The following is a 12,977-nucleotide window of genomic DNA, read 5'->3' as shown; positions in this document are numbered from 1 at the left end:
CAGGTAGTGCAGGCACTCTCATAATCCAGTTTTAAGAGAGGTTAGATTCTGTTTCTATGAATTTTAAAAATACCTTCCCCAGACAAATGCACAAATGGGGAAATTTCAGTCAGATTAAATGCTGCAGCCTGTACCCAAGGGTATTTCAGTCTCCTATTCTAGCTGTAGCTTTCATGTTGATTCTGTCTTGCATTGCCATTTCGTTTAGCCTACCTAAAATGCATATAAAAGCCTATAGTTTGAACACCAGTAAGAATTAATGTACCAAGGACTTATTCCTCACAGTACTTAAATTATAAATAACTTGACCTCAGTAGAGTCATACTGATACAAAACCATTGGGTGAAAAGGATTTTGGTCTGAGATAAGACTGTGTGTGTGCAAACTCTTGTCTTTTTCAACTCTAAATAGTTCTCAAAATGGGAGTTGCTAGCTGATAGAAGTCTACATACAAAGCTATTTTAGTAGCTATTATTTCAGTCACACTATCACAAAAGTATCTCCATCACCTTCAGTGTGATTCTAAATCTACAAGACTAAGAGTAGAATCAAATTTTGCTTTGACTTTGGTGTTCATTTTGGACAACCTTTGTTTCCCTTGAAATTACCTTTCAGACTTCAGCTCTTTGCATGCAGTAGATAGCATAAAAGAATATAAATATAAAGGAAGTAAAGTTTTCACAGAGGCCAAACCAACTTTGAAACCTCGAATTCACAGCGTCTGCAGTACAGCATTTTATTAAATGAAAACCTCTTCTTTTGTATCCATCAGTGCAGGGCCTTTCTCTCGAGCTACTACAGAGATCACAATGTGGAACTGTCAAAACTCCTCCACAAACTGGGACAACCCCTGCCATCGTGGCTGAGACAGGAGCTACAGAAAGTGAGATAGCATTGGAAAAGAGCTTTTTGAAATCTCCTTCCACACTTCAGTTGTCATACCTGAACTTTCCAGCAGCTACCAGAAGGTCTTGTAAGATATACCTCTTCAAAAAACTGTAAAGGATAGAAATTATTTCCATATGCTGGCATGTGGATTGTAAAAATACATGTGTTCCTCAGAGCTCTGGTGGGCCAAATCTTTCTCATAAACATTTCTGGGCCTGTGGAGTTGTGGACTACTGTGCACATACGTGGAAGTTATTTACAACTGGTATAAGCATCAGAAATACATGACCTATCTGATTTAGTGGTAAATATTCACATTTTTATATATCAGTTTTAAAGTATCGTGTCTCATGTAGGTTTTGTAGCCCTGTGTTGGACCACTGGCAATTTTTCTTAGGATTTGCTTATTGTGTTGCATAGGATAAATAATTAAAAGTAACACAAAATGCCCAGAGTATTTCTGCCTTTGGAATCAGCTTGCTAATGCCCAAAGTGTGTGCAAACACTGGGGAGCAGTACAGTTATCATGTATCATTTAGCTGTGCATGGCAACAAATGCACCCAGCAACATCTGCAATCCACAGGTGTAGAAAGAAAACCACAAGCCAAAACAGAACCTGTCATTATATCCAGTAACAACAAACCCTTCCAGTGCGGGAAGGGCCTTTGTAGTTAATATGTCTGATTTTGTACTGACTGAGATGTGAATTATCTGAGCAGCAATTTTATTGGATGTGTGAAACACACAAGTTGCAGTATTAGACCTAAACAGTTGTGACCCAAACTGGAGCAGGGCAAGGAAGAGGCTTTCAGTGCTGGTTCTGTGAGTGGCCAGATCCAAACACTGCACTCTGGGCTTACGTTGCTCCAAGTCAGGAGTGACTCCACTGGCATGAATTAAAAACTCCTAAAAAGCAGCAACAGATCCTTACTTTTATTGCCTTAATTTGCACCACTATTTTTTCCTTAATTTATTTGCCTTTAACCTATGGTTTCCCCCCCCCCGCAACCTCATCAAAACTGTAGCATCTTTATGCAGCCTTCGGATGACATCAGCTGCAAAAATCAACAGATTTCCAGATGAAAATACCAGTTCTGTTTCCAGATACATTAAATATGTTTGATGTTAGGAATGAGCTTTAAAGGGGACAAAAATAAACACGGTGTGTAGTCATGGTAGAAAATTGCACTCAAATCATGGGAAAACACAAATATCTGCCCTTGCAGGCGGATACTTGTGATAGTTCTCAACAATACATCTCTCAATGCATCAGTTTAGATGTGAAATAAAGTCTAATTAGTAGTGCTTAGAAGTTGTGGAAGATCATTGGAAACTTCAGCTGAGTGTGGCCTTAATGCTCCTCACAGAACTTTGGCTCTGGGTTTTTCTAAAGGCATGAAGGGTTAGTGAAAACAAAAAGAACCACAGCACTAAATGCAAGGCTTTATACAGTAGCTCTGTTACATTTTCATCATTTATTTCAGGGTGAATATTTAAAAACATGCATCAGATGGTGGAAAAACTTCCTGTGTCTCAGTGCTGTTTTACAACATTTATGTAATCATGCAATTTAACTTTCAAGGTATTAGAATGGAAACCAGTCTGTTATTCCCTAAATAGAAAACAGATGTTGAGATCCTCACTGTACCTCTAACTGGTAATCTTTATTATTTATTGATTTTGTCTATGTAATATGTGGTTTTGATAGGCCTGTAAAGAAAAAATCTAGACAGATTTGCTGTATATAACAATATTCTTTACGCAGCACATTTTTGCTAAGGGAATATGCATGATTAAGGATGAGGACCTACTAGAGTAGACATTTTTTAAGATGAACATTTCTATTATTTATTAGAATGAGAATTCTATTTCACTTTAAATATTCAGTCATATGGATTTGTCTCAAAAGCTGACTTGTCTTAAATACTTCTTATTTGATAAAAGAAACACTCTAGATTCTGAACATCTGTAAAAGCAAATACTCTGCATGCCACGGACTGCTTGTGCATCCTGCAAGCATCCATATAGATTTGTTACAGTTAAATTGAATAACTGGAGAAAACACCTGGGGTTTTCATCCTGTCATGATTGATTTTACTCTTGATACAACCTGGTGTAACATCACTCAAATGTTTTAAAAATTCAGGGATTGCACAAAGGTCCTGTTGTGCATTGCTGCCTCAGTTACTCTGTTTTCTTCAGTGAAACAGCATTATAAAATAAAGGAGAATGGGAAAAACCTTGGGCACTGTCAAATGCCTGATGTTTCCAGGGTGAGAACACAGATGGATTGCCTCCTACATGCAGGAGGGATGACCTTCAGCATCATTCCCAGTTCATTCTTTTTTTTAAAGAATTCCCTCTCTGTCTTCTTGCCCTGGGAAAGCAAGGCCCTGATAGATTGAGAATGAGTGGGCAGTCAAGGACAGAGTAGTGACATTGGTCACATTGTCCCCTGGGGAATTTTACATCCCATCTGTGGTCACCATGAGGTACTGGGACAATAAATCCTCCACGTGCATGGCCTCGACCTTGGGTGGATTATTAGTTGTTTGTAAAAGGATGGTATGAAGGCATGGGAGGTTTTATTCCAGAACTATTCTATTGAAATGTGTTCTTACATTTAACAGGAGCCTTTAAAAAGCACTTTTAACAGGCAGCCAGCTTGGTGACGGAGGAGGAGGCTGAGCACAGCATGCAGACAGCAGCTGGGTGTGTGTCAGGGGATGCACCTGAGTACAGCTGAGTAACCAAGTCATACCACATGAGTTACCTGCAAAGTGTAACCTCTTCTGTTCACAGCTTACCTGCAGTCAGTGTTTGATGTCCAGAAGTACTCTATCAGTATTAATACTCTGAAAAAACAGGTTTGTTACAACAAATCTGTTTGCTAGTCCAAGTCAGATGTTTCATTGTGGCTGCTAACACAGCCATGGTTTCTGTTCCCCTGGTAGGTAACTGCACAAGCAATTTCTTTAACTGCTTGATTTTGTGAGTTTCATCTTCATTTGCATAAACATGATTGCTTTATATGGCCATCAGTGCCATTAAAAAACAATCTGTGGTTCTGAGCAGATATTGACCATTTGGGGGTGTAAACACAGAGCCTGATCAGAAATTACCTAATTATTTGAGCTAACATTCCTGAGAATACTGTGACATTTTCCCAGTTCTACTTGTGCAGAAAGAATGAGTTCGGATGATTTGCAGACCATCTTGTACAGAATATCCTTTTCCACTGCTTAAAAATGTGAAACTTCCTCAGGAAGAAATTAAATAGATATTTCAATGTTTATAGATGTAATACTCTTTGTCATTCACATTGAATGAAAATTGCTGGAAACATGTTTCTCAAGAGTTTTTTTTAAATAAAAAATAGATATTATTCTGATAGTGGCATGGTACTTGAAGTGCAACAATAAACTCTGATAAGAAAATGTAGTGCTGTGTGGAAGTGACTTTGATGTTCACAGAAGTTGTCCTTTTCCAGGTTGGTTAGCAGCCATTGCAGCTTGACGCTGAGCTACAACACAGTCCAGCAGCAAAGGAGCAGCATGAAATGTTTTCAGAAATGAAAAATACTGCTTACTCTTGCTGTGAGTGAATATTGCTGCTTTATGCAGCTGCTTGTTTTACTGCTTTTGCTTCCTGCTTACTTTTTATTTCTTGTGCCAGCATTTGCTAATGCGCTGGAGAAACATCTCCAGAGTTTGCTATTTTTAAGATGACAAGGAAAATTTATTCAAATAATTTGCCTTGAGGATTTAATAGTTGTGCCAATGCATCAGCCTACACAGACATGAGAAAATATTTCTTTGGAGAAACCTCTAAAGATGGTATGAATGTCCAAAGGAAAATTCACTGTTATCAATAAATTCAGAACAGAATACAAAATCGTACTTATCTAGCTGGGTAAAAGCTGCTTAGGAGCGTGGGAGATAGGAAACCTACATTAACAAAATATTGCATTCATTACAGAGAAATGATGCAATTTAAAATTAAGAAGTCTAAGCTTCTTGTATAATACCCATCTCTATAAGCTCGTAAAAAACAGTAAAGTAGTACCTGGTAATAAGAAAAGGGTAGAGATCCTTGCTACAAATAATAATAGCTTCTTGGTCTCTGTCTTTGATTTATCTACTTTCATATAATGTTTCTTTTCAGTTCCTCCAGTCCACCAATTCCTAGAGCTCAAAGGCAAAAGACACTTTTGATTTTGGGGGGTTTTGGTTGGTTTTTGCTTTTTTGGTTATTTGTTTGTTTTTTTGTTTGTTTTGGTTTTGTTTTTTTGGGTTATTTTTGGTCTCTCCGGGTGACAGGGATGGAGAAAGCACAAGAGTCAGCAATGGGCAAACCCCAGGAGCAGGGAATTGATCAACACCTGAAACCGAAGGCAGGGAAACCTGAGTGGAGGAGGAATTCGTGGTCATCTGAAAAAGATACTTGGAGCTTGAGTCTTCCCTGGACTGAGGATGACTAGTAATAATACATTAAGCTGCTGTGGCATGAAAGTTACAGTAATTAGGAGAGATTTAGACTTGACATTAGGAAGCATTTCTTTATGAGAAGGTGTTCAGACACTGGAGCAGGCTCCCTGCAGAGGTAATTGATACTCCATGCCTGTCAGTGTTTAGAAATAATTTGGAAAATGCATTTAACAACAGGCTTTAACTTCTGATCGGCCCTGGGCATTTGGACTGATGATCCTTGTAGGTGCCTCCCAACAGGAATATTCTGTTCTCTGCTGTTACAACTCCAAACTGAAGTGTGGACATTTGGCCAGCATGCAGTTGCTTACATGGACTGGAAAAGGAAAATAATCTGTGTTCACCTAGAGGGATGACTTCATTTGTCTAGTACATCTTTCACCACCTCTGATTTTTATTTTAGTCCATGGTTTTCAAGTAACAAGCAGTTTTATTGTAGCATTTAAGGCCAACTTATGACTGGACCAAGCATACACACACAGTGTCTCTACACAGACAAAGCAGCATCGCTGTCTCAATCAAGCTAAAGCTCTCCGCTTTATTCTGGAGAGTGCCTTAACCCGTTTTCCCCCGGGGTTACTGCTCGGTATCCTCGGGAAGAAGGAGCCACCGCTCCTATTTCTCCCATTTCCCGTCCGCGCCTTTCCCTTGCGGCCGAGCTCAGTGCGCGTGCGCCCCGAGGCCCCGCCCCCCGCGCGGGCCCGGCCGCGCTCGGAGCCCGCCGCCGGCGCGTGAGGCGGGTCGCGTGAGGCGGGTCGCGCGCGGCCGGGGCTCCGCGCGGGCGGGCGCGGGGCGCGGAGCGGAGCGGGGAGGGTGAAGGACCGATGGCGGCGGCGGGGCCGGCGGTGCTCGCGGATCGGGCGCCTTCTCCTCCGCAGCGGCAGAGGAGCTGAGCGTGACGGGTAGCAGGTAGGCTCCATGAAGGCGTGGGCTCCGTTACAGGGAGGACGGGTGGGAGCGGGCCGCGCGGGGCCGGGGCCCACATGAGGGAGAGAGGGAGGGAAAATGGCGGCCGCCACGTGGCGGCGAGGGGGGTGGTGAGGGATGCGGAGATCCATGACTCCATGGGAGCTGCCATCTGTGGCTCACTCCCTTCCTAGACATGGAAGAGCAGGGCCTTGCTAATTGGCAAAACTTTTACCCTCCTGTGGGTATGAGTCGTTGACTGTGGCAAGTAACAAAGCGATTCTGCCGTGGGGTGAGCCGTCTCCCCCTTTTTTGGGTGTTTTTTTGTCGATTGGTTTTTCGGGTTTCTCCCCTTTTTCCCCCTCCAGTACACTATTACAGCCCAATTTTTAAACATTTTTATTTTTTAATTCCGCAGGAATACAGAAGCCGAAAGCATGGAGACTGTAGTTGTTAAAGATCCTCTTCCCAAAAAGTATGTGTCTGGCTGTGCCTAATAAGCTCTTCAGAGGTGAGATTTGGGGCAGGAATAATACCGATTTGATAATTTATGTTTAGTGATTACTCTGCTGTGACTTGTCCTTTGAAATCAAGGTATCATGGTGTTTTGTTTTAAGGCATGCTTCTCTTTTGTGTGTTTTCGGGACAGAAAAGTGTCATCAAGTGCATTAATGGGACTAGGAGGAATTTGGTTTGGATGTAGAGACATCAGAAAACATAATCCACTATTCCTAGCATAAAAAATAACACTGCCAGTACTTTGCTTGCCAAATTAGAAGCATCTAAGTGCACAGATTTCTCAGGGATATCCTGGGCAAGAGGAGTGCTTTTTTTCGTAAGTATATGAGTACTAAGAGAAATCTGCAGCTGTAGGAATAAGGGAGATTGGAAATTAATATCAACAGCTTTGTTTCAGAGCAGCTTTACAGCTTCTGGGAAAGAATCCTACTGTTGATGATGATTGCTGTTTATTTGTATCCCATAGAAATATTGAACTGCCTCAGACTTGTTTTTACAGGGGAAAAACCCTCTTGAAAGAAGACTGGGCTAAATTCCACATGTGAATTCTAGGAGTAGCTGTGTCTAAACATGTTAATTTTTTGTTAGGGTAGGGTGGATGTGTTTCATCATCTGCAGTTGATACCTTTTGGGAGCAGTAAGATGTGAAGCAGATCTAGTAAAAGGTAATTTTCGGCTAGGTCTTTACCTCGATTTTTAAACAGAGTTAAAATTTGGAGCTTCAATGAGAGCTTCCGCAGTCCATCTGATCTTCATTAAGAGGGGCTGGAACCCAGCGTACTGTGCCTAAAATTAGCCTTGACTGCTTCTATACAGCAAAATAGAGTTAGGATCTCATCATGTGCTGCTCCTCTCTTTGGGTTGTCACTAAGCTTTAAGCTATTACAGTACTGATTTTGGTAGTTGAGCGGCTGTGTTGCACCTTGAGGGATAGCTCCTCTGCTCTCAAAGTGCTGCAAAGGTTGTTGCAATGAGTGTACCTGTGCTGCAAAAGCTGCAGGTGAGTTTTTGAAGTCTGGAAAATGGAAGTGGACAGCTGTAATTTTGGTGTCTGTGTGAATGTAAAACATTTGAATGTATGAACAAGTCAATAAAGATACATGACTGGCTGCAAGTGTGGTTCCTTTCTTGAAAAACTGCTGGTAACTAAGACTAGACCAACCCGTTTGTTGGGATTGCTTACAAATCTGCCTGTTCTGGGGACACACCTTTTGGGCAGAATCTGGTTTTGGGTGGCTGATGCACGTCTGGGAACCACTCCAGAAGTGGTACGGCTTGAATCAGAGGTAAGTGCTGCAGGGCAGAAATGACAACTTCAAATAGAGTTGATTTTTGCAGTTGCTGAGGGTTCCATACTTAAGAAAACAGATGGAGATCTGGTAGGTGGTGAATCATTGCATACTTACACAAAATACTTAAATGTACTGTTTTAGTGAACACCAGTTGTGCTGGCACAATCTGTTACACAATATCTTTCAAATAATAATACATTTTTGCAAATAGTTAGAAACTATAGGAAAGGGAGAGTTTGAAAGGATTGGGAAACAAAATCTGTGAAGCCAGAGCTGAGATGATCAGCATGTGGTGTAATTGCTGCTGAGCGTTTGGCAGCTGAGGTCTGGATTCCTGCTTGAAGTGAATGGAGCAGAACTGTGGACTCTCATTACAGCATGGACTAGATCTGAGGAAGTTATTTCTGTGGTTGTGTTTGGTGGGAAGATTAGAGAGCTGTCATAGGAAACTTTTTTTTTTTTTAAGCATATACTTTTTCTGCTCAAGAGGAAGTACAGTTGAATGTGTTTTGTGTGGTGCTGTAACAAGTGATAGCACACCTGTTTTAACTGGTGGTGTGCAATTACTCTCTTCTTTTAAGAACCCTATCGTTGCTTACTGCTCTGCATTCCAAGGTAGTGGCTGCCAAGCCTGCTAGCCAACAATCAGTGTTTACTGTGAGTTCCCTTTTCTCCTGAACTATTGGACCTCTGTAGGAATCACGTGTGTTCTGTAAGGGCAGTTACTTGCTTATCTTAAATAGGCAAATGCCAGGCAGGCTGGCCCTTTTATTTTGGGAACTTTCTTGGAGTTGAGATAAGATACACATTGAGGAGGCTTTGTGTGTCAGTTGCTGTGATGTCTCTGTATTGTTTATTCTCTGGCAAATAAAAACTTGGGATGTTTAATAAGAGGACTGTATCTAACTGTAAATTGTTACAGTGCTGGGGAACCTGGAGAGATGATGTTTCTTGAGGATGGTCATCTTACCTGGTAACAAGTGCCACGTGTTCTCATGGTTTGTGCCACACTTAACACAGTTATTAAACAGCTTTAAAACTGTAGGATGAACTTTCAACAACGTAACAGGTTTCAGTTAAAGCACTGGGAATAAGACAAACCTTCCTCTCTGAGAAAGTAGCCCTAAGTTTATATGCTTTAATGATTTCAAGAACCCCCTTCCTCAGGTACAGCCCATGTGAGCTTTGCCCAGCTGATGTTCTGCAGCAGCTGCTTGAACATCTGTGGTATTAATTAACGTACAGAAATTGTAGTCATTGTGGCAGTTTTTATTGTAGACATGTAGACCATCAGGCTCACTGAACAAAAATAACAATGACATAAGATGGAGGCATTTTCATTTTATGTTAGAAACTGAAAAGGCATGCTCAGCATGGAAACAGTAGTGCAACATTTTAAAATCTAATAAAGCATTCTATTAAAAGGGCAAAAATAATAAAGTACTGTACTAAATCTAAACACTTACTACACTTAGTATGCAGGCTTAGTTCTCCCTCTCCCTCAAAGTATTTTGTTTCTGTGATGCAACTATTAAAGGATGATTCTTTCCCCTGTATATAACACTTATATTGCACTATGTAGCCTACTTCACCACAAGTCTCAATAGGTCTTATACAGCAAAACTCAGATGTTATGTGCAGATACTTTTTGACAGACTGACTTCCCTTGTAATTAAGGACCATAGAGAAGTAAAAATGTAATGGCTTTGAAGTTGACTAGCACAGTGTTTTGCATTGATCTAACTAGGTGGTCACAATGCAGTGATTTATGATGTTTTAAAATATTTTACACTATTTCAAATAGTGTGGAATTACAGAGAACTGAAATATATTAAAGCACCTCATGTACTAGTTTAGCACCAGTTAATAATTAGTCCTGATCATTGAAAACTTAAATTTGAGGTTGGAGTTGTTAACGGCTAAATATTCAATCACATGGGCTTCGGCAATGTCGTTGCCACTTCATATGCAAGTGAGTAGTATTGGATATTTGTAACACCAGAGAGACACACAACAATACAAAAATGAATGATTGCCCATTTACAGCGTGAATGCAAGCACCCCACTTTTTCACAAAACACCACACAACACAATCCTAGCCAGTTTGGGGGATAGGAAACTGGGAAACAGTCACTGGTGGTCACAGTTTGCACAATCACTATGTGGTGTCACTCATCTGCCACACTTGTCACACTTGTTCCATGGCCCATAGCTTTCAGTTGTGTTTTTATGAGCATAGTTGTTACTGTGATACATACACCCATGGGGATTGTAGAGCTGAGCTGTCGTGGCTCCTTCCCCAGTGAGTCAGTTCACAGGTGGTTTTCAGACTGATGCCTTTCAGTGTTACACTAAGGTAGTGACTATATGCTGTGTTCTACGTCAGTGTGGTGGCCCTTCCTCACAGGACAGCAAGTTGGTTATCAGTGCATTTTTATAAAAAGTTAGGGATTTCATAGCATGGGGAACAGTATTTGGAAACAATTGGATGAAATCAAGATGGGTCAGTGCTTTAGAAGTAACTGAAAACAGCTTTCCTGTGAGATCAGTCTGAACCAGTGTTGCAACTAACAGGAGAGAGTTATCTAAATATTACTTTATAGAAAACACAGTTTAAGACTTTATAGACCATTCCAGACAAGCTTTGGCTCAACAACTCCATTGTATGTATAACTTTGGTAGGATTGACGGAGGTTCTTTGCACTGCTTGAGCTAAGCCCAGCAATGCAAGGATAGGGGTATTTGTTGTCTGACACTGTACTGACAGCTAGTGGTAAATAGAAAAAGTAAATAATCTCCAAAATGCTGTATATACTCAAAATTGTGAATTTCAGAAATAGGACTAATGCTACTTCAGTGAAGTAAATAAGTGGTTGCTCTTGCAGCTGTGCAGGATGTTTGTGGGGAAACTGTCACTTTACTGGCTGTTTTACTTGGGAATGTACTTCAGGCTCACTAACCTGTGAGGACATTTAGCCAGTTAGCTGGGGATGTGATTATTGACCATTGTTTTTCTTCCTGCGTTTAATACACACTCGGAGTTACTTATGAAGAATTAGGCTACTAATGGTCTCAGAAGCTACTGAAACATGAGTCAGATTTAGGGGGCTGAGTGTAAAATCATGGGAATAATAGATTAAATAAACTAGACTAAAGATTAATTGAGATCTGTAATTGTAGAGAAGCTTGGAGCATAAATAGCATGGAGCTACAGTCTTGTGGACAAAGTCTCCAGCTGTCTGGCTCCAGTATTACTCTAGCTGGCTATCACTTTTCCCCTTAGATACATGGTAATTTTTTCATGCAGTATTTGAACTTCTGGAACAGGGAGGATTAATCCCTAACTGGAAGGCTTGAGTGTACACAGCTTGGATTTAATGAAAACAAAAACACATGAATCGTGTAAATACCTGTTTCCACCCACTGTGGGCCCCAGCTATGCACTGCATGTGCTGTTCAAGTTGTCCTGCCTCAAAGTTTGGTTTTCATTATGGGCGTTCATAGTTTGGTCAAACTTTTAATCCAGGGTATGAAAGATGATACTTTAGTGTAGACACCTGGGGAATCTTTGACCCCACAGCCATAGCCCCAGGAGGTCACACCGTACACAGCCCAGCTTTCCCCTGGGCGTTCGCACATCAGTGGTCCACCGCTGTCTCCTTGACAGCTGTCAACTCGTTTCTGTTCCTGCACGTTTCCAGCACAGAGCATTCTTCCTGTGAATCTTCTTTTGTAGCGTTCTTCGCACACCCTCTTGGGAAGTAAGGGGATGGCAGCCTGTTGCAGTGTTCTTGAATAAGACCGTCCTAAAAAGGAGATCCAAATTATTGTCTCATTACAATTGTCAGTCTTGGAAACATAGATATGATTTAATCCAATTTTTACTCTCGGGTCTTTACACTGCTTTGTCATTACATAAAATTAATGGAAGCATGATTATTGAAAAAAAATCTCTGCATTAAATATAATACTAAAATACAGTAGATATTGTAAATGTAAAATGTAGATGCTTTTAAAAAAAGGTAGGTTTTCTGCATGTGTTCTCTTGGATCTTTCCAAGGCTGGAGTTTGGTTTACTCCAAGCACTTTGTGTCTTCTACAGAAGAACACAGACTTCAATACCTCTATGTGAAGCAATTTTTGGGAGTCTTGAGCAGCTGAGAGTAAAGCAGTAGAAATCCTTTATTTCTATGTTGCCAGTTCAAGTCTAGTGTAGCTCAGCCTGAACTGGTGCTGCATTTTCTGGTGGCTTCCAAGCAGAGCATTCAAATTGAGCTTTCTACTTTTTTTCCATAGCTTACACCTCTTTCAGTTGAAAGCATGGGACATGACAGGCAGTGTTGGTTTTGCCTTTTTTAAAGTAAAAGTTTATAACTTGTGAAGCAATTATGATTCATATAGTAAGTGTGAAATGTCAGCTGAGGTATTGCAATGATGTCATTTCTTACCATAAATTGAAGCCAATTACTGCAGTGGTTAATGTTTCCTGAAATAGATGTCCTAAGCTAACAGTATGGCAGGTCTTTCAGTGAATTATGTAAAAAGTCTAGACAGAGCTAGTAATGAATTAACAATTGTTTTTAGCAAAAACACATCTCTCTCATTTATTGTAGTACAGTGACCCTGACATCTGTGCACACAGATTAGTGCATGTAAAGAGGAGGGGCAGATACTTGGCCATGCCTTGTCTCCTTGGCAGTGAGTGAGTCACTGGAACAAAGACTCAAGTGTGGTTGCTGTCTTGCACTGTATGCAGCACCACAAAAACAAAAGTAAAACATGGTTATTAATTTGTGAAACATTTAAAGGACAAAGACCTTTGAAGAGGAAGAATCTTGTACTGACCAAAAAAAGCAAGTAGAAGCCTGAAGTGCAGATTGTGTT

General features: G+C 40.7%; 2 protein-coding genes and 1 non-coding gene across 4 annotated transcripts in view; 2 read left to right on the top strand and 1 right to left on the bottom strand.

Annotated features, from left to right (window-relative positions):
* The window catches only part of LOC110484356 (bifunctional heparan sulfate N-deacetylase/N-sulfotransferase 3), a 51,718-nt gene extending 47,388 nt beyond the window's left edge, over positions 1–4,330 (top strand). For both annotated transcript variants that reach the window (XM_021554944.3, XM_021554945.3), the window contains one exon: positions 773–4,330. In XM_021554944.3, the coding sequence (XP_021410619.1) occupies positions 773–892 (120 nt within the window). In that variant the 3' untranslated portion in view covers positions 893–4,330. The remainder of the gene's footprint in view (positions 1–772) is intronic.
* A 2,098-nt stretch (positions 4,331–6,428) lies between these two features.
* Positions 6,429–6,559, top strand: LOC116183624 (small nucleolar RNA SNORA24). The gene has a single exon (XR_004148286.1). It is a non-coding gene; the product is annotated as a small nucleolar RNA SNORA24 (small nucleolar RNA).
* A 2,782-nt stretch (positions 6,560–9,341) lies between these two features.
* Positions 9,342–12,977, bottom strand: part of PRSS12 (serine protease 12) — a 33,107-nt gene continuing 29,471 nt past the window's right edge. Inside the window, exon 13 of the mRNA XM_031504675.3 lies at positions 9,342–11,899. Within this exon, the coding sequence (XP_031360535.2) occupies positions 11,592–11,899 (308 nt within the window). The 3' untranslated portion in view covers positions 9,342–11,591. The remainder of the gene's footprint in view (positions 11,900–12,977) is intronic.

The sequence above is a fragment of the Lonchura striata genome, chromosome 4, assembly GCF_050655825.1.
Source record: "Lonchura striata isolate lonStrDom1 chromosome 4, ASM5065582v1, whole genome shotgun sequence".
Lineage (NCBI taxonomy): Eukaryota > Metazoa > Chordata > Aves > Passeriformes > Estrildidae > Lonchura > Lonchura striata.
The sequence above is the reverse complement of the archived record's forward strand: the minus strand, read 5'-3'. Positions and strand labels throughout refer to the sequence as shown.